Raw genomic sequence first — 21598 nt, forward strand, 5'->3', positions numbered from 1 at the left:
TTTGTTTGAGTCCTGTTCCAGCATCTATTGTATATCCCAGACTGATGGTGACCTTCCCAGGCGCAGTGATTCTGCATGTCCACTCTGGCAGGCTGTGGACTGTGTCGCTCACACTGGCTTTAAACCATGTTGCCTAAGCTGGCCTTGAACTCAAAATTCCCACTATCTAGCCTCCCCGCACTGGGACTGTAGGCCTTACAACCATGTCAGGATCAGAAAACTCCATTTGTTTGCATATTTTACATTTACTATAAATGGGTGGGAAAGAGAGCAAAGCTGAGAATAGTAAGAAAAGGTCAGTTACGAAGTAGAAGATTCAGTTAGAATGATTGAGCCAGCTAGTTCAAGTCATGTAAGAACCAAGTATAGACTGAGTGTGAGCACTTGGGAGTCTAGCCTGGGCTATTTCAAGTACTTTGTGGAAGGAGACAGAATATAAAAATTTGCATATGTAGAACCTTGAAAGCCCAATTTAGTTTCAAAACTTATAATGAAATAACCAAGCTTTAGGTAAGAATAATCATTGTGTTATGTTTGCTTCCCACTTTGATTTTAATCAGATTTATTTGTGTTTATTTTGCTAATTTGGAATGAAGAATATTTTCAGTTCTTTCAGTGAATTTAATTTGAAAATTTAAAATGACTCTGGCCTTTAAGGCATTGCCCTGTTCAAAAGTGTTTTCCTGTGAAGCCAGGGAGTTGGCCTGCTTTGTCTCCTGACAATGACTTGGTTTTTCTCAAGTCAGTACAAATTCCCATCTTTTCCTGTAGGTGGCACGCACTACCCTTCTTCCTGGCCTTCTAAAGACGATTGCAGCAAACCGGAAGATGCCACTTCCTCTCAAACTGTTTGAAATCTCTGACATTGTAGTAAAAGATTCTAGCAAAGGTAAGAGTGAGCTACCTCTGATCTGCATACTTAAGCATTTTTATTGTGTGAATTTCAGCTCTCTATGGAGAAGTTAGCATGCTTACATGCAACCAGGTTTCTTTCTTCCATGTTGCTACCACCCTCCTAATATTTTAGTGCCAGTGAGTTAGTACATCATTTTATCAGCATACCCTTGAGTTGGTAATTCTAAAACTAATTCTACCACAGCTTTTTATTTGTTGTTAAATAAAAACGTTGTCACACTCTTATGAAATATCCCATTTGAGTGTCCCAGGCACTCAAATTGGTTCATCAGTTTCTTTTAATGGGTGACTTATTTGAATCTGAATCCCAGCAGTACCTCAGCTTTGGTGGCTAGGCCTCTCATTTCCTGGAATGGAAAGCACATTTTCATAAGGAATTTAATAATTATGAGAAGCCCTATTGAAACTTTACCTTAAAAAGCACCATAGAGAGAGTAGGAAATGCAGTTCAGTGGAGTTTGTGACATGAGTATGCATATAGTATGCACAGGTTCCTGACCTCACCCCAGTACCACTCCCCACCCCCACCCCCAGAGAGGTGGAGGGAGGAGGTCATCAGAATACTCTGAAGCATTCTTTCCTTCACTCTGTGACTTGCATAGCATGGCATTGTTGTTGGTCTTTGATGGCCCAGCACTATTTTAACAGTAACTGTGAGTGTGTTTTTATAGTTTTTCTCTTTGAAATACTCAATTTCAAAGTACTTAATATAGCAAGTATTTTGGTCCAACACTTAGAGTACATAGTTATTTAATAAATATAAATTTAGGAGTTTTGGATGCCTGATTTTCTTGGAAGTCTGTCTTTCTAATGCAAACCCAAGTTCAATTGGTTGTCTAGAGGTGTAAGTGCTGTGGTCCCTGGGTGAGCAGTGCCTCAAGTGACTGCTTTGCTGGTAGCCTTCCCTGCCTTTTGATTTCATACAACAGTCCCAATGATTATGAGTGGTTCCTAAGTCCAGGCTCTAGTCTGTAGAATTTTCTTGCAGTGGCAAATCTATACTAAAAAATAGGAAACATTTTTTTTAGTGTTAGGTGCAAAGAGTTTTGTGGATCCACTCAGTTTTTTCACTTGTGTAGATACTGAGAGTGCAGGGTTGCATTGATCTGTTTATTTTGACTGTTTTCTTCCACATTTATTCTTTGAGCTTCGTATTGCCTTGATCTTCTCTGCTGTCCTCATAAGTACAGGGTTAAGGGAACCACATGCTTTCCCCAGTGGCTCTTCAGGGCTGGGTGTGCTCGCCGTCTGGGGGGTGAGAGTGCGGAGCAGCCACGGGTCCCACACTTGCTGCAGCGCTTGACTGTAGCCATGGAGCAGTGCATTGTTGTGTTTCAGGCCTGGGTGCCTGTGCCTGAGATGGGTTTTATTATTTGCCTTAGCTCAGACATTTGCATTCTATTATGCTTTTTCTCATCAGAAAGAACTCTGGAGCCGACCTCTGCTGTGCCTGTCTTAGTTGAAACCATCCTACTGTTCTCCTCATGGTTCATTGCTGTCCAGTGCAGCTTAGCCCTTTTGTCTTGCTCTGTCTTACTCTTTCTCCTTAATATTTTCTATCGGACCACTAGCATTTGAAAAATAAAGGGAAGTAAATTGTTCACTGTGATCCTGGAAACACATTTCCTTTCATTGAGGTGAAGTATGTTTTCTGTTTAGGTGGGCCTGGATCTTATTTCATAACAAAAACTTTTCTGATGCAGTGTTCTAAATATGTGCATGTGGATTCCCTCCTAGTCATCTGGCCTACAGGGAAGGGTCTACAGCATCTGTAGCGGAGGCAGCCGTGAGCCTGGGTTCTGCAGACCGCTGCCACAGGCGTGGGTTTTAGTCATGCTTTCTGTGGTGTAGTTTGTTTGAACTCTCTGGCTGTTTTCTCATCTGTACAATGGGGTAATGACAGCATTTACTTTATTGGCTGTTGTAAGGCTTCAGTGAAACTGCATTTGGAAATGGTAAGTGGTGGCTGCTGTTCTTGTTAGGACAGTGTTGGTTTCAGGGCCAGATGCTGCTGGCCTGGGTCGTGCCTATTTTCCGCGATAGTGCCTGAAAGTCCAGGAGGCCAGCAGTGTATGGGGCTTGATTTTTATTCCATCCCTTAAGGGACTTTGTGTCATTGGATTTTCTTCTTTTGTGTTTTTTCCCCTTTATGAGAAACCCAAATTATACTGATGTAAGACTTTACTTTTAAAAATAAATCACTGTTTTTGGAGTAATTTATCATGTTTCTGTTTGTTTGTTTTTTGATTTTTGTTTGTTTTTTTTTGGTGGCAAACTAGAAGTCCTCTCTCTTGGATGCTAGCCGTGTATTCCTAAATAAAACTTTTTGAATAAAAAAGTTCAAACCACCGGTAGTTAAATGATTGAGGGATTTTTCTAATTAAAATGAAATTTCCCAAATTCTTCTTAGTGAGCAATCCCCAAATTACAAGGTTCAAAAGAGTGAAGATGTGTGACAAGTATGAGCCAGATTGTCTTATCCACCATAGTGATAGAAAAATAGGAACTATTTTAGGCTATAAGAGAGTGCTTGCCATGCAGGCATGGAGATCTGAGTTTGGATCCTCAGAACCCATGTGAAAATCCAAGCATGACAGCCTGCAATACCAGGGCTAAGGAGGCAGAGACTGGCAGGACCCTGGAGCTCACTGGCCACCCAGCTTAGGCAAGTTCAGTTTGGAGGGAATGTACAAAATGTTCTGGGAATGTAGAGAATGGAGCTGGAACTGCCATTAATTCATTCTGTAATGTTGAGAAAAACCTAGCTTCCCAAGTCTCATATCAGCATCTGCTTGGCAAACATAGCTTCCGAAAATAAAAATGGAAGTGGAATCTTGTGTGGCTATCCATGTTTTCCTATTAAACCCAAGTTCCTATGACAGCAAACAAAAGACAACTCCCGTTTTCCTACTTGACCTAGTCGGACATTTGCTCTAATGTGAAGTCCTCTCTCTAGTCATCATGATGAATGAGGCTGTCGGGCTGCCAGTTTTGAAACCGAGTCAGGCACACTTTTCAAGCATTAAGACTTCCACTGTAAATCAGGCACATTCGGCTTGTTTGAGGCCAAGCCAGCCACTGCATTTGTTGAGCCTCAAGATCCAAAGTTGCTGTAACACTTTTAAAAATTAGTCATGACTCAGGGGACTAAGCTGATTTATCCCTTTTGTTGGGCAGAGTGGCATGTGTTTTTGGAACAAGAAACTGAGCACAGACTGCTCTAGGGTAAGTTTTTCAGTTTTGTAGCAGGGAGGATAGCAGTGGAGAGCATGCAAAGCTGCTGTGTGAGTTACTGGTTGGTTTCAGACGTTAACAGCTAATTCATTTCAATGTCAGGAATAACCAAATTGTAAACAAAATGTTTTTAAAAGCCAGAAAACCTGCAGGGATGAGCAAAGGACTGTCTGCCTGGAAAAGCTAGCTTGTTTGCACAATCCAGTCTTCCTGCTTTTTAAACACAATTGAATTCTGCAATCACAGTTTTTCCCTCAGTGCTTAGGGAAACTACCAGAATCTCATGGAAATGACAAGAGAAAACAGGTCTCTGGGTTAAAGAGGGTTAAGTCTAAAGAGGAACTAGCACCGAAGAACATGAGCTTGGCTTTGTAAAGGGTCTCGATGATTTCTGTCAGCAAGATCCAACCAGCAGTGTGTCTGTGGCCATCTCTCAGAATCAGATGCCTATAGTTGGTTTCAGCAGCATTTCAAGAAAGTTTGGACTTGAGTAGTTGCTGGGCTCAGTGGAGAGGGTTCGAACCCTCATGCAGGCCTCCAGATACCTTCCCTTTCTTCTTGAAGCATGAGCACTCTAAGCTTTGACTCGCTCAGACCTTCCTCCATCCTCTAGAGTGACTTAGCAGTCCTGCTTTGAACTCCATTCCCCTCCTCCAGGTTACAGTTAGATAGTTCCCAGCTTTTGGCATTGTCTCGGGCATGTCTCTAAATGAGAGGATGGTCTGTTTTTCTTTACACTTCCAAAATAGTTGTGGAAATAAAGAATTTTGGTTTTAAGCCTTTAATTGTAAGATCTGTTTCAGGGTTCTTGTTTCTTCATCATCCCTTGAGCACCATGTCTGCTACAGAACATAACTGTTTGGTCTTTGTATATGGATTTGTTTCCTCAACTTCTTATGTGTACAAATGCACACACACGGATGTGAGTGTTTATCTGTCTTGTATTACAGAATATTAAATAGAGGTGTATGCATAAGGCCTTGGGTTCAGTCCCCACCACTACAAAAGATAGACAGAGCTGAGTAAAGTAAGGGGTCAGGTCTTTATAATATTTGCTTGGTAAAGGCTCAATGAGAGCATTTTATTATTGGCTTGTGAATACCTATCTTCTGAGATGTTCATCAATCCTGGAGCTTCAGATAATGGAAGATTATCCAGCATCCACATGTGGAATGTGGCTTTCCGAAGAGTGCTTATGTCATCAGTCTGGATTAATTTAATTTCACCATTTCATATTTTTGGCATGTAGAATTTCCAATTAATAATTCAAAAAATATGGGTGTAAGGAGACTGACGTTAACAATTTTTGAAGTGGCATCTTTTGCATATGTGATGGCATCTTAGCTGTGTAAATAAATCATTTTTAATATAGAAAGTTATTTTAGTGTGCTTGGTTCCACATAGTTAAGATCTGCTAACGTGAGTATAATGTACCCTGTCATGCATCCAGTACTGTATTTTTTTAATAGATAAAAATCCATTCCAGGTTTATGTTAACTAAATAAAATTCAACCCTCAGGAATATAATTTTTTCTCTGTATGCACTGAGAATTTTAGAGATTTCTTTTCACATTTATTTCTTGGCTTTTCAACATCATTTTAAAAGTGTGACCTTTGGTGTTACAATACACAAGCATTTTAGGCAAGTTGTTGCTTTTTTTTGGTTGAACATACATTTATAATATTCTTAAGCTTTTATTAATATCTATTGTTGATTTAAGTTTTTTTTTATTAAAAAACAAAAAGATCACCAAGTTTGGTGGCACACACCTTTAATCCCAACACTTGGGAGGCAGGGGCAGGAGAATCTCTGTGAGTTCGAGGCCAGCCTGGTCTACAGAGTGAGGAGTTCCAGGACAGCCAGGGATCTCAGATGGGGACACAGATGGGGAGGGACATTCTTCTGCTTCTCTCTTGCTTCGCACCTAGAATTCACTGCCAGACCTCATGCATACCTGCAGCCATATTTACACTTCTGTGTGTAGTTGTAGAGATAGGTGATGCTTCATAGTTTACACAAATGTGGTTGTACTTGGGCTAGCTTATCTGAACGTATACTATCAGTTTGTCTTTGATAGTTAGATAATATTCTGCTATATGGAAGCAGAGAATGTACTGACTGTGAGGATGAATGTATAGATTATGAGACTTCCTAAAGTATATCTTGCAATGAGTATCATCCCTTGTACAAATACATGTTTTTAGAAATATAATTTGCCAGCCTGGAGAGATGGCTCAGAGGTTAAGAAGACTGGCTGATCTTCCAGAGGTCCTGAGTACAATTCCCAGCAACCACATGGTGGCTCACAACCATCTATAATGAGATCTGGCAGGCAAACGTGCAGACTGAATACTGTATACATAATGTGCAGGCAAATATGCAGACGGAACACTGAATACATAATGTGCAGGCAAACATGCAGACGGAACACTGTATGCATAATAAATAAATAAATCTTTGGAAAAAAAAAGAAATACAATTTGCCAGTCCCTAGGTATACACATTTAAATATTTGATAATTTAGTGAATTCTTTTCTAAAATATTTCTGGTTTTTTGTTTTGTTTTGGTTGGTTTTGAGACAGGTCTTGCTGTGTGACCCTGACTGTTTTCAAACTCACATCCTGCTTCCACCCCCTGAGTGGTAGGATGATAGCGGTGAGCCAACATACCCAGCATATATTAATACATTGCATATGTTACTATATTGTGTATATTAATTATACCTATAATGTGGACTTCACTAGGCCATTTTCTTCCTGCTTTTCTCCCCCTCCTTTCTTCTTTCTTCTTGAAACAAATGCACTGCCTGGGTTGGCATTTGCTGTGTAGACTAGGCTGACCTCAAATCTGACTGCCTTTGCCTCCCATGTGCTGGTATAACAGGCCATTGTGCCATTCACACATGAGCGCACTGCGTTTTCGCATCGCTACTGCTGTCCCTGTCTCACTGCTGCAGATCTCCCCATCGAGTCCCTCTTGCATTTCTATGTCTTCATTTTACTTTTTTCTTTACTAATTTATACTCCTATCAGGAGTATATCAGGGTTTTTATTTCCCTATATTAGCTGTGGGTTTTTCAAGATGCTTTGTTTTTTGTGGTCTTCTTGGCATTTTTGTGGGTCATTTAGATTGTGCTGAAATTCTTTAGGAGATAGATCTGCAGCAGGAGTTACGGCTTTGAGAGTGCCAGTGTTGAAACATTGGTGGACAGGCGAGACTTAGCAATGAAGGTGGCTTACTTCCTTTTCCAAGGCTGGCCAACTGTAATCTCTAGCTCGAGCACAGTGTCAACCCTTGGTTAGTCTTTCTAACAGCACCTTTACTTCGGCTTCTGGGTGCACATGAGAGTAAGGAAGACTCTTTCCTTGGATGTTACGTTACCAGAAGCCACCTCTAATCATTGGTGTAAACAGGATATGTACTACTCGGGAGCCTGTGCCAAAGCCTGGAAAATATATGTAAGTCACACACTAGGGTCATCATTTACCATTCCCCTTTCTTTTCCTTTAAAAAAAAAAAAGTCATTTGTTGTAGCTTTTGAGTTCACAGAACTACATCTAGCCACCTCCTTTGGGTGGTTTAGATCTGTTCTCTCCAGGCAGTACTTTGAAGTCTGTGAAATACATGGATAATTTAGGCTGACATACTTGGCAGGCCCATTGAAAAAGCAGATTGTTTGATGGCATGACACAAGAGGTCTATTAACTGAGTTATAAAGAACTGAGGCATTTCCAACAAACCCTAGCTTTGGCATGAAGTCTAAATAGTTCTTATTTTGTGGCATGCAGTCTGAACTTCCTGTGATGTAATATGGTCTCTCTGTGCAACAGGAAAGAAGATGGGAATTTTAGCATACCTAGCCATTTTTCCGTAGACGATGATGATAATGAAGGGTATGGACTGCCTTAAGAAATTATAAAGAGACAAATGTAAAAGAGGTGGTACCTTTGGAGAATGTGAGAAACAATCAGTGGCAGGGTAGTTAATAATGAGGTTAATACATAGTCCTAAAAGTCAGTGGCTTTTCTTAGGGTTATTGCAAAATTAAATCTAGAATTTAGTTTATTATTTTTCCACGTATGTTGTAAACATCCTGAAACATTTTTTAAATGTTGCAAATATTCTGAAACCTTTTTTAAATGAAATAAGCTTTAATTTTAATTTTTATCCTTTTGGAGACAAGATCTTATGATACTTAGGATAGCCTCAAACTCATTGTGTACGCAAGAATGACCTTGAACCTCTGACGCACCTGCCGCCAGGCCTTGTTTGTGCAGCGCTAGGTAAGCACTCCATCCCAGCTCTTTCTTTAATTGTAATTTTTTTTTTTTTTTTTTGCTACAATCACTCAAGCACTAAATTTTCTTTAAAAAAATCTGGTTTTGGTCTAGATATTTGACTATCATCAGAAAGGCTCATTTTAAATAATTTGGAAATTAGGAAAAAGTAGTCCAAGGCAAAGGTTCCTAGAATCAAGCGGCTTCTCATTTGCATTGGTAAGCTCTCTGAATGTGGCCTTACTGTTGGCCTGCACGCACGGTGAATGTGGAACTACAAAGTAGTTTCAGTGCGTGCCTGTGTGTTAAAGTGGAAGCATGTGACACCAACAAATGGGTACCACATGGCAGGAATACCCAGAAGCAAGTCATTAGTATGAAAGGTAATTTAGTTCTGTTTCAGTTAATTTTTCCCTTCAGGAGGAGAGAGGCAGAGAATGTGTGTGTGTTCACGTTCCTGCAGCAGAATTAGGCCTCTTAGTTTAGTTTACGCGTGCTGCTGGGTCATCCGGCACGTATGCCTGCCTGCCTGCCTTTAATATTGATCCTTATCCTCGCACCTTCGATGACAGAGTTTAGAAAGCAGAGTTCTTTGTCCTTGAAGATTAAAACAACAACAAGGGTGGCAATGTGACAGTCACGTCACCTCAGCTGTCTCTCATGTTGCTTTTGAATATGGCCCACTCTGCTCCTGGTGTGGTAGTTGCTTCCATGTGCTTACCTCTTTTTCTAGACTCCAATTATGTAATCAGAAAGTAAACGTTGAGTTTGTGTGAGCCCTGCAGTGGCACTGACCTCCACTGTCTAAGGAAGGCTAGAGCTCCTTAAGCATAGCATGCACGGAGAAGTGTTAAATGGTGAGGTGAGAACAGTTCTTTCTCTGTATCTGTTTAGTCAGTTTACTCAGAATATAATCTCCATAAATTTACATACTGTTGATGGACACAAATTCCAGATTTAAAATAATAATTTATTTCAGTGACTTAAATGAAATTCTTAAGAATCACAAAGACATTGGGGAAGTAAAACATCTGTTCATTGTACCAAAAATGTTTCAAGAATGCACATCTTTGACTGTACATACACAAGTAACTATATGTGGCCACATATGCATTTACTCTTAAAGTTTTCCCTTCTAAATCCTTGATGGCACACTGTAGGGCAATGGAGAGAGTGTGGGTTTTAGTCCTGAGCAGATCCTGGTTTGTAACTTCATAGCTGTGGAATTGATAATTGACTAGCTCTCGCTAGTTAGCTTGACTTCGGGCAACTTTACTTAATTGCTTTGAGGTTTGGCTTCCCCATCTGTTCCACAGCAGTAGTAATCCTCTGTGCAGTGTCTTGAGCTAAATAGTAGCACTGAGGGTTGGCTGATAGGCACTCTGTACCTGGCCAGAGATACTAGTGCTATGAATGTCTGGCTATCTGAAGAGAAAAGGCTGTTTGTGCCAGCTGTGCTAGTAGCTCTGACCTATGGAAAAACTGTGGAAGAGCTTCTGCTCACTCCGTGTGAAGAGGAAGCAGCATGTTGTTTTCATGTTATTTCCAAAGATAGGTATTATCTTCTTTTCTCCTAATTTAAAAAGCCAAGTGAAACCAAATGCGTTCAGATTTGTATCAGAGCTGTGTGGCTCTAGGGTCTGTTTAGGGGTCGTGGTGTATACCTAAGTTATGTGCCAGTTTTAAAGTTGAATGAGCTGTTGACTTTAAATCTTCCTTTTTGTGTTCTTTTTAAACCACCACCTAGAAATCCCAAACAGCATCACCCTGAAAATCCCCCATATTTTCCCCATTTTAGTCACATTTCCCCCACATCTTACTCCATACAACTACTGTCTAGTCTCAGTTGCTTAACGTATGCTTTTTCCACAGTGGCGCAAGTGGATCATGCATCCTGTTGCCTTTTGTGGCTAACTTCTTTCACTCAGTACGGTGCCTCTGAGAGCAATCCACTAGTTAAGACCACTGAGAGTTGCTGAGGTTTTGTCAATGGGTAGTATCTCTCAGTGTTTATACACTCCTTCATTATCCAGTTCATTAGGGTTCATCTTGGGTCGTGATTCTTAGTTTGTTTAATTTTTCTAGAAGGTAATATATATTAATCATGGAAAGATTTTGAAGTAGAAGTAGAAAAAAATATCCCTTTCAAATATAACCTGTAGATCTGTTTCTTTTGAGTCTTTTTTTCCCTAATGCTTGGAGGATTCTGATTATGGCTATGTTTGTTTAGTTTTGACTCTTCTAGTGGTGGTGGTGGCACACACCTTTAATCCCAGCACTTGGGAGGCAGAAGCAGGTGGATCTCTGTGAGTTTGAGGCCAGCCTGGTCTACCAGATCTAGTTCCAAAGGACAGGCTCCAAAGCCACAGAGAAACCCTGTCTTGAAAAAAAAAAAAAAGTTATTGTGGTCGTTTTAAAACACAGATCCAAGCTACCTTTTAGTGAGCTTTGAAGTGCAGCACAGCGGCACTGCGGTTGTTGTGGAAGAGCACAGGAACTTCTCATAGTGCGCGGCTGCAGCCCCGAGACCAGCCCTGGACGGCTCCCTCCCACTCTGTTTCTGTGTGAACTCCTGGGAGTGTTCTTGCCTTGCACACACAGTCCTGTTTTCATGTATCACTAACTCCAAAACCTTCAGAATCTCGTATCTAGGGATCATGTAGGTTTGTCTTGCTGTGCCTGTTTCTCTTGGCACGATGTCTTCAGTGTTGATTCATAACAGGGGTGGCAATGTGATAGTCACGTCACCTCAGCTGTCTCTCATGTTGCTTTTGAATATGGCCCACTCTGCTCCTGGTGTGGTAGTTGCTTCCATGTGCTTACCTCTTTTTCCAGACTCCAGTTATGTAATCAGAAAGTAAACGTTGAGTTTGTGTGAGCCCTGCAGTGGCACTGACCTCCACTGTCTAAGAAAAACTTAGCACCTTCAGCGTAGCATGCACGGAGAAGTGTTAAATGGCGAGAACAGTTCTTTATCCTGTTTCTCTTGGCAAAAGGTCTTCAGTTTTGATTCATATTGCTATAGCTTCATATCTTTTGTTTTACTTCTTCCATTTAAAAATAAGATTTATTTTATGTGTATGAGTGTTTTACTTATATGCTTGTCTGTGCACCACATGCATGCCTCATGCTTTGGAGTTCAGAAGAGGGGGTTGGCTTCTCAGGAACTGAAGTTATGGATATGTGGGTGCTAGGAACCAAACCTCGGCCCTCTGTAAGAGTAATAAGTGTTCTTAACCTCTGAGTCTTCTATCCAGCCTCTCATTCCATGTTTTAATTGTGAAGGTGTGTGTGTGTGTTTGTGTGTATAGTTTTTAAAAGACTATAAAACAGTACTGTGACTCCAGCTTAACTAAGGTAGCTGCTGGGCCCCTCAGCATTTGGTGTGCTGCGTCTGTTGCAGGACCACCCTGTACTGGGACAGCCTCACTCTGACTTTGCTGATAGCTATTGCCTTGCTTGGCTTCGTAATTTTCCAACATATGCATGTTCTTTTAACAGTGTAATTTAATTTGGTTTCCTTTTTAACTTATTGGCCACTTTAAAAAAAAAAAAAAAAGAGGATTTAGAGGTGCAACAGTTCAGTCTCCAGCACATTGTCCCCAGGTTTTGGTCTGCTTTATTATTGTTTCTTGTCCATTAAGATAAGCTTTCACAGAAGGCTTTCTCACAGCCGCCAGAGTACTCGGAGAAGTGACTGTACTGTACTTCATCCCGTCTATGTCTCAGATTCTTCATTGGGAATAATAAAGTTTCTCTGCGAGAGCCCTTTTGATATTAGTATGATAATTTGGGTGGTATCATGAATAAAGAATATGAGTCACTAACTGGTAGAATGTTTACAGCAAGTTTTCCAAGCAGGTTCTATAGTGAAGCCTTTGGACCTGGGGCGAGCACTGAGAGCTAGTAACTCCCCGCCCCCACAAAGTAAACACCTTTAAGAATTTGGTGGCTGAAAAGTTAGATCTGACCATGGATTTCTGAGGCTGAACATTTCTCTTCATGTCAAATAATCTGTTATCTCTTTTTGTTAGCTTTGTCTAAGTTAGGTTGGGATAAGCCAGTTTCTTAAATATGATTACTGTGACCTGATGATCATGCTTTTTTTGCTCTTTTAGATGTAGGCGCAAAAAACTACAGGCATCTCTGCGCTGTTTATTACAACAAGAACCCTGGGTTTGAGATCATCCACGGGCTGCTGGACAGAATTATGCAGCTGCTCGATGTGCCTCCCAGTGAGGAGAAGGGGGGCTACATGATCAAAGCATCAGCAGGTAAGATTCCAGAGTTGGGGAAACGTGATGAAAGGCCACATCCTGTTCTTGATAAAGTCTTATTTGTTTCACCTTGCTTTTGATTTAGAGCGTGGGCACTAAAGGGGAGAGAACTTTATTCCAATTAATTGTTAGCGTGTGCTAGAAAATCCTCTTCCCTTCCTCCAGCAGCTCACTATGTTTTTCAGAACTGTTAGGAGCTTTAGTGTGCTTCTATGATAACTGAGCTGTGGTAACCCCAAAGCACAATTGTACTGCCGGCTCTGGTGAGCTGGGAAGCCCAGGCTGCAGGCTCAGATGTACCTGAGGGCTGCATGTCTGAAGCTTTGAGGCAAGGCAGAAAGAAAGCTATTATGAATACTTCACTCATTAATCAAGGTGTTGGTGGGATCCACTGCCCAAAAGCCCAGACCAGTCTCTGGCTTTAGTTCAGGCCAACTAAATGCTACCTGTGCCCCTAACATGCTGGTTTTTCTTTGTCTGAGGCAGTCTGAAGCTTTTTGTTATCCTGTAGCTTGAATCTAAGTTTATTTTCTTTGACCAGAGAACTAGAAACAATTGAAGCAAAAAATATTTTATCACTCATTCCTGCTGTTTATCTTATGTCTGCATTTGACATCCTAAATTTCCACCAGAACTTCCATTTTTAAAGTGTTATTTAGCAGTTATTTATAATGAGATTTGCTAAGTATGTATTTTTTGGGTTTTGCTTATATTTATTTTTCTTAATCCTCAGGTTTTTTTTATTGTGGCTTGTTTTTATTTTGAACCATTTCATTTTTCAAAAATAGCTCTGAAATATATAGCTATGTTGGGTTATTTGTTGAAATAAATTGAGATGTTTAATAGAAGGAATTAGGCATTTTCATGCATTTCTCATCAGAGATGGTCCAGTGAAGATGTGTTATGATAACATAATAGAGTTATTAGAGTCCAGAGCTAGGACTAGGTCTTAGCGTCTATCCAATATAACATCTGGGCTTTACAAGCGAAGGGATTAAAGGGAAGTGAGTTGTGTGAGTTGGGCCTGGTTTCTCACGTCAGACCCAGGCCTCTCTACCAGCTGCTTCCAGGGCTCGTTGTACATGCTCAGTCAGCAGTTTCCCGTTCTGGAAATCTCCAAGATTAAAACATGAGTGAGCTTGTGGAAAGTGATGGGGCCTTTGAAAGAATAGGTGGAGCCAGGGTCTGCCTAGGTGAGTACTGTAGGGTGTGTGTAGAGGGGAGTGTCATTTGTGACTTCAGCTGTGGAAGGAGCTCCGGATGCTGGCAAGGGGCAGAGCGTTGAAGCTACTGCTTCCTTTGAAGCAGGTGAGTGAAAATAGGTCCTTACTTCAGTGAGCTTGTCAGGAGGCGGAGGGCAGTGGTGAATAAATGGTGGGAAGGCTTCGCAGTGTAGGGAGAGCGGTGAGACGAGTGTCCTGTCGTGGCCTGGAAGACTGTGTGCGAGTCCGCCCGAACATGAAACAGCAGCTGTCCATGTAGGTGTTGACCTTAAAGATAAAATTTTTGCAATTTCGAACTTATGTTATTTTTTTATTTTTTTTATTTTTTTTATTTATTTATTTATTTTATTTTATTTTATTTTATTTTATTTTTTTGGTTTTTCGAGACAGGGCTTCTCTGCAGCTTTTTAAGAGCCTGTCCTGGAACTAGCTCTTGTAGATCAGGCTGGCCTCGAACTCACAGAGATCCGCCTGCCTCTGCCTCCCGAGTGCTGGGATTAAAGGCGTGCGCCACCACCGCCCGGCGAACTTAGGTAATTTGAATTCTGTAGGTATTAAAGTTCAAGCAATAGAGAATTTATTAGCATCTAACTTCTCTAATAGCAAATAATCTGCTATTTTGACCCAGAATTGTTTCTAAGTTTCAAAATGCAAGTTATAGCCCCCCCCCCCCTTCATTTTTTGTGACAGTCTCATCATGTAACTCTGAGCTCACTATGTAGCCCAGTCTGGCTTGAACTCACTGCTTCTGCCTCCTATTGAGTTGGGATTAAAGGTGTATGCCGCCACATCCACCCAGAGATTATAACTTTCTTAATTACTTTTGGATCTTTATGTGCCTTTTGGTTAAGGTAAACTGTTACTTTTTCTTCTTATTATTCTTTTCAGTGCTAGACATTACAGCCAGGACTGGGATAGTGTAGTAAGCAAACTCTGCCACTGAGCTGCACCCCCAGCCATTTTGATGCAGGATCTGCCTGCCTAGCCTAAACTTGCTTCCATTTCCAGATCTTTCTCCTTTGCCTTCTGAGTGCAGAGATGATAGGCAGGAGCAACCACACCTAACTTACTTTGTTTTTTGTTTGTTTGTTTTGTATGGGCATTTAAGGCTCAGATTTAATTTTCTTTTTGAATCTACATTTGGCTCTCAAATGCCATTGTTTTAAACTTTATGACTTTGAAAAGCTTTGATAGAGCTTCTACACATGGACAGCCTGGATCAGTGTTTTCTAATATGTTTACCTGCTTTCCTTGCAAAGAGTAGGGAAAGTACTTTGTTTCCCGTCACTGTCAGTGGCCATGTCCAGCTCCCTGGATCCTGGGTGCTCTTTTCTTAGGGTGCATTTTGTAAGAGCCATCAAGCCAAGGACAATTAGTGTCATTATAAATAATAGTTCTTTGTTTTTCATAGGGATTTCTTAATCTGTTTTGATTATCTAATGACAAATACAATTATCCTTTTTTATGGCCAGATAAATCAAGGTCTAAATAAATGACTGGTCAAACTAAGTCCGCAGAAAGCCAGGATTTGTTCTCCCTGTGATATGTATGTACACACCACAACTAAGGAACAAAAACTGTTTTCCAGACTCCTGAATCAGACTGTAAGCATGGGGATTTAGTTGTTGGAGTGTTTTAGCTATATCTTTTCTGTTATTTCACATATATATACACACACATGTTAGGAAAAGATCTTCAGAGGAGGACCAGTGCAGCCAGAATGAAAACTACTGTTTCATGCCATTTTTGATTGCTGAGCTTCTATTACTCCAGCATATGGTTTACTTTTTAATAATTAAAGCTCCCTAGGGTTTTGCAGTTATAATTTAGCTTAGTCTTTTTAGCAGAGTTTCTTGGTCATGTCAGTTGGGACTTATCTCTTTCTGTCTCTTACTGTGTGCTACTAAGCTTCCTCTGTTCAGCTTTTCTTGGAGGCTAAGTAGAGTGGAGCTTAATCTTCCTCTAAGAAGCTTGGCCCTGCCCATAGAGAAGTCTGGAAGTTCATCTGGCTGAGCAGCACATCAATCCCGAGGAAGGTCGTAACCGTGCTGATCACGGAGTAGCAGCTCTCTGCATGGGCGTCCACAGCAACATCAAAAGCCGTGACTGCAGCCAGAGGGAAAAACCATGGTTGCTAATCGTACATATTTCTTGTTTTCTAAGCACCTTTGCAATTTAAGGCCCTAAAGTGATGTAGATTGTCAAGTTGATGATGGAATAGGGTCAAGTTGAGAGAAAAGAAAAATAGAGAAGCTTTACCTTGTCAGTCAGCAGACTGCAGAGCATTGTAAACCTTTAACTTGTTAGCAGACTGCAGAGCACTGTAGACCTTTACCTTGTCAGCAGACTGCAGAGCATTTTAAGGGTTTCAAAAGTTCAGCACAGAGTGTTTTAGTGGCATTTGATCAGACCATTATAGCAAATATATGTTTTTAGTGTTTTCAGCTTTCCCTTCGTCTCTGTGGTTTGTTGCAAACTAAATTATGTATGTTAAAATGCACTTAGCCTTTAAAAAAAAACCGCTTCTGGGCAAGGAAAATTCTCAACATTTTTGTGTTTAGAATAGTAATGTGGTTGCTGGGCAAATCAGTGGCAAAAATAATTTCTTGTAGAATGTGGTGGGCTTTGTGACTGGCCTATTGACTCGAGCATGTGATTTTTCCTCTTTAGCTTGTTACCTAGTTCTGTTTTGATTTTTTTTTTTCAATTCTGCAGAAAGTTCAATTTAACTTGAGACAAGGTTCTGTATGAACAGACAGGTTTTCAGAGCTTTAGTTTTGACAGTCTTGAGTTTTCATGCTGCTCAGAATTAATTTTAGGAAATGAAAAATGACCTTGTCGTGCCCACATTTAGCCCAGTACCATCTGTACTCACCCTGGTTATTAGGTGCCTTCTGTTACAGTAACACCTGTGGTCATTGGCTTGACCTGAGGTTTAGGACACCTATGAAAGATCTCAGATGCTAAAATATATGGCTGAAATTGTTCCTCTTGTCACTCTTAGTGTAATATGAGCTTGGAAAATCCTTGGGGAAGTATCTGTTGCGAACAGCTTGTTGCAATAAAGGTGTTCAGTTTATGGTTTGGTTACACAGAGCATCCTGGAGTATAATATGGGGGTTCTAAAGAGCAGTACCATCAGCAAAGACTATTCTGCTAAGGCATGGGCTTTGGTAAACAGTTTGTAAGCTTGGGACCTTACCCGGTTGAGGCTGCCTGCATTGCCCTTTTGCTTTGAAGTGGTGAAAGACTGGGGACAGCAGACGACAGGGCTGCAGGGCTGCCCAGTGTTTTTGTTCTACAAATTGTAATAATCACAAACCCCACACTAAATGGTTTAGTTCAGTGTTCTGATACAGTTGTAACACAGTATGGTGATCTTTGTGCTATTGTTATTACTATCTTTCCTAAAAACCTGTTTTAGACAGTCTCTTTTTTCAAAATTCAGAACTGTTTATTTACCCTCTGTTTAGGCCAGCTCCTGTATATGAAACAGAGATCCATAGCACATAGCTTTTCCGTTAACAAAGAGGTTCCTCTCAGGTTTTTGTCAGAAATGCTCTTCCTGGAGATGCTAAAAGCCTTCCTACAGCAGGCCCAGACTCTCAGGAGGAAGCTGGTTCAGTGGCTGTACTTAGTGAAGGGAGAACTGGTCTCAGCTTCCCTAAGGGAGAGAGTGTATCCATGGGTCTGATGTATTTTCCTAACTGTCCCCAGACAAAGAAGAGAATTAGCATTCCCAGCTTGAGAAAAGAAGTGGTCCTGCCTAGGTCTGCCCAGGACTGACTCCCCATCCTCATGGCCGGTGGTTCTCTGCTTCAAGAATACCTTCTAGGCTGGACAGTGGTAGTGCACACCTTTAATCCCAGCGTTCAGGAGGCAGAGACAGGCGTATCTCTGTGGTTTGAGGCCAGCCTGGTCTATAGAGTGAATTCCAGGACAGCCAAGGCTATACAGAAAAACCCTGCCTCAAAAAATTAAAACAAACAAACAAACAAAAAAATCTAGTCTCTCCAGTTACTAGTCAGACATTTTTTCTTAATTGATCTTTGATTAAAATTTAATACTGTAGATGTAAATGTATCGCTTATGTGCTATACGTATAACTGTGTATATAAAATATATAAAACAATAATTTTATGTATGTGGCATCACTGTAATCAGATCTAGAGTCTGTTACATACTAAGCAAGCACTCTATAAAAATTACTTTTATTTGTTCAGTGAAGAGTTAACACTAAACAAATATAAACTTTTAAAATTATATCCTTGTAACATTTTCATATATGAATAATACACAAAGTACTTTGAGCCTATCTTTTTTGAAAGCTGATTCTGTGGTTGATAAACCATGCAGCATTTGTCTTGCTGAGTTTTGCTTGTTTCACTTAAAATGAAGTTCAGTTCATTTTCTGGTGAATTCCATTCTTCTTTGGGTAGATGATATTCTACCACCAAGTTAAACTTGTTATTTGGAAGTCAAATTTAAAAAATTAGTTGCCTTTCAGTTCCTATCTGCTGGAAAGTTTGGCTTTTGTTTTTGTTTTGTTTAATGTTGCTTGGTTTTGATTTTTGAGACAGGTCTCATAGCCTAGGTTGACCTTGAATTTGTTGTGTAGGCTGATGATCTTAAACTATATTTCTTTACTTACTTTTTTTGGAAGGTCTGGGGCACACATGCCAGTGTCTGTCATGGAGGTCAGAGGACAGCTTGTAGAAATCAGTGCTTTCCCACCATATGGGCCCTGGGACGAAACGCAGGCAGTCAGGCTTGGTGATATCCTTTACTCACCGCCAACTCCTCCTGAGCGCCAGGACTACAGGCGTGTGTCACCATACCTAGTTTATGGGGTGCTTGTGACTGGACCCAGGTCTCTACATGCTTGGCAGTGACTCTTCCAGCGGAGCTATGTCCTCAGACCTCTTTTGAAATTTCTAAATATTATTTACTCATGTAAATAATAGTATATCAGATTACTTAAGCCAGTTAGCAATTCACAAAAGTTTTAATGTCTCCATGATAGTAAGTGAGAAAGTAATTGAACCAGTCGATAGATATTTATAATTTTATGTTTTTGACACTTGTCAAAGAAAAATTTAAAACTTTTTAAATTAAGTGATAAAATATGAACTTTTAAAATTTAGGTCTCAAAGCCTAAGCCACACACAAATGGTGTCAGGAAGAAACATAAGCAGCACACACGGGACAGGGCAGTGGCCCTTAGGCATGTTTATACTACCTCTCAGTGTGTCTAATTTCTTGTCTTGTTTTGATTGAGACAAAACCTTGCTGTGTAGACCAGACAGTCCTTGAGCTTGTGACCCTTCTCAGCCTCCTGGGAGCTGGGATCACAGGCCTTTGCCACCATAGTCAGTTCAGTGTGGCTTTGAAATGGACCAATTTGGGTAGAGTTTTCCCGCATAGTCGCATATTGTTGGATTCTGTAACATAGTACTGCATATATTTGCTGTGTTCCAGGTCAGTATTGCTGTATGAAAATCAAGTGAGAGAGATTCAACATAGAGTCAAATTTCTGTTAAGCTGAGCTTAGCTTTGAAGTGTCTGAACAGTAGGAGACCTGAGGGAACCTGGCCCTCTTTATTCTTACCTTACTTGAGATCATCACCTTCTTTTCCCAAGTAGGTTTGCACCACTCAACACTAGGTGCTCTTGCAGGGTTCTGCTCCCTCCGAGTGACATCTTGTTATTTCTCCCTCATCTGAGACCCTGAGTCATGTCTGCCCGAGCCAGATGGGTGCTTCTGTCTCTGTTGATTCACGTAAAGGCCAGATTGTTCTGGGAAACAAAGAGGGAAGTCTAGTTATAAATGGAGGGGGAATGGTTATGCTTGGTCAGGGTTTTGTGACGGGGACGGGGATAGGATGCTCCCAGACCTCTTTTCATAGTGGTTTCATCTCAGACTGGAGTCAGCTATGTGTCCAAGGGTTTTTGATTCATTTTAATTAGAAATCAAATTCAGGTCACAATGTGCATGCCATGGTTGCTCTCTGCTCCTGAGTACAGCTTTGTTTCTGGGGCGTTTTAATATACAGAGATTATGGAGATGCAGAAAGCACTTGTTCATTTTAGTTTTAAGTTTTTCAAATAGAACACTTAATGTTTGCCTTTTAGTTCTGGTACTTGAACCTAGGGCTTCCTGTATGTTGGACAAACACTCTACCCCTGAGCTACATCCACCCTAGCATGCATACTTTCAGTTCATATTCAGAACTTGAGAATATTTACATAATTTACTTGGCTTTACAGTTCTCTTAGTTTACGCCGAAACTCTGGGTTCTTAACACGTACTCATCAGTTTGCTTATACTCATCTGGCTATGCCAGTATAGTTTGAAAATGAAAATTCCGGTATTACTGTCAGACTGTTGACTGATGTTTCTGCCCCACCAGGTCCCACAGCCATTCAGTCCCAAATAAACACACAGAGGTCTACATTAATCATAAACTGGTTGACCTATTAGCTCAGGCTTCTTATTAATTAATTCTTACATCTTACGTTAACCCATTAGTCTTGTCTGTGTTAGCCACATAACTTGGTACCTTTTTCGGCAAGGCAGTCACATCTTTTGTCTTCTGCATCCGGATGACAATTGCAGACTGACTCTTTCCTCTTCCCAGAATTTTTGCCGCCCCGCCTCTACTTCCTACCTGGTCACTGGCCAATCAGCGTTTATTTAAAATACAAGTGACAGGGTACAAACCGTTGTTCCACAGCAATATGACTGCTGAAAATCATTTAAAAGCTAGTCATTTCTTTTTATCCTTAGGATATAACCTACTAAGTAAGTACATGTAGATAATCAGCTTTCATTTCAGCTTTGATTCAGTTCCTTTCCTGCCTTCTAAGGCTGTGTGTTTGTTGTTGCTGTTGTTTATTCGTAGGCTTTTGTTCTTTCTTTTGAGATAGGTGTTTCTATATACTCACAACTGGCCTTGAACTCATGGAATCACCTTCACCTCCCAGATGCTGGAATTACAGGTGTGCTCCACTGATCTCAGCCTTCATATTTTCACTTATACCTGTGTGGTTTGCCTTTAGACGTAGTGCACATGTATGTTTATACACCCTCTGCCTTCTCAACTGAGTGGGCAGTGCTGTGTGCACTGCTACATCACTGGCTTCTCGTCCCAGCATCCTACACAGAGGCAGCCTGTGGGGTCCTTTCTCCTTGCTCCTTTATGTGGACCTAGAGTTGGACCGGTTCTCTGTTGGCGAACATTGGCTTGTTTCCTGTCAGTACTGCACTGTAGCCTTGTGCTCATGCTATCTGATGCTTTTGTCTGTGTGTTTTGGGAACAGGGTCCTAGAAGTATGGAGTTACTGGAACAAAGGGTATGTTGGTATTTGCACTAAGTATGGCTAGACACCCCTGTTAGATCTTTGATTATCACACTGTAGGTGCAGTGAATGAGACCTTGTTTACACTAAATTGTAGGTCCCTTGGTTTGTTTGTTTTTTCTGCTGTTTGCAGTCTCATAGATGGGAAATGGCATCTCACTGACATTTGACCCAAATCTTCCTTGTAAGAACAAAGGAAGCATATTTTCTCATTTATATAAGTTTTTAAATATCATACAGTCATTTATTAATTTCTTTCCTTCTGGAATCTGACTTTCTTAGTTGAGAAGTTTCTCACCCTCGGCGATCAG

At 40.7% G+C, this 21598-nt stretch overlaps 1 protein-coding gene across 1 annotated transcript in view; it reads left to right on the forward strand.

Annotated features, from left to right (window-relative positions):
* The window catches only part of Farsb (phenylalanyl-tRNA synthetase subunit beta), a 67567-nt gene that overhangs the window by 36622 nt on the left and 9347 nt on the right, over positions 1-21598 (forward strand). The window contains exons 15-16 of the mRNA XM_038339321.1: positions 772-889; positions 12547-12702. Coding sequence (XP_038195249.1) covers positions 772-889; positions 12547-12702 — 274 coding nt within the window. The remainder of the gene's footprint in view (positions 1-771; positions 890-12546; positions 12703-21598) is intronic.

Source organism: Arvicola amphibius, chromosome 8 (assembly GCF_903992535.2).
Source record: "Arvicola amphibius chromosome 8, mArvAmp1.2, whole genome shotgun sequence".
Taxonomy (NCBI): Eukaryota; Metazoa; Chordata; class Mammalia; order Rodentia; family Cricetidae; genus Arvicola; species Arvicola amphibius.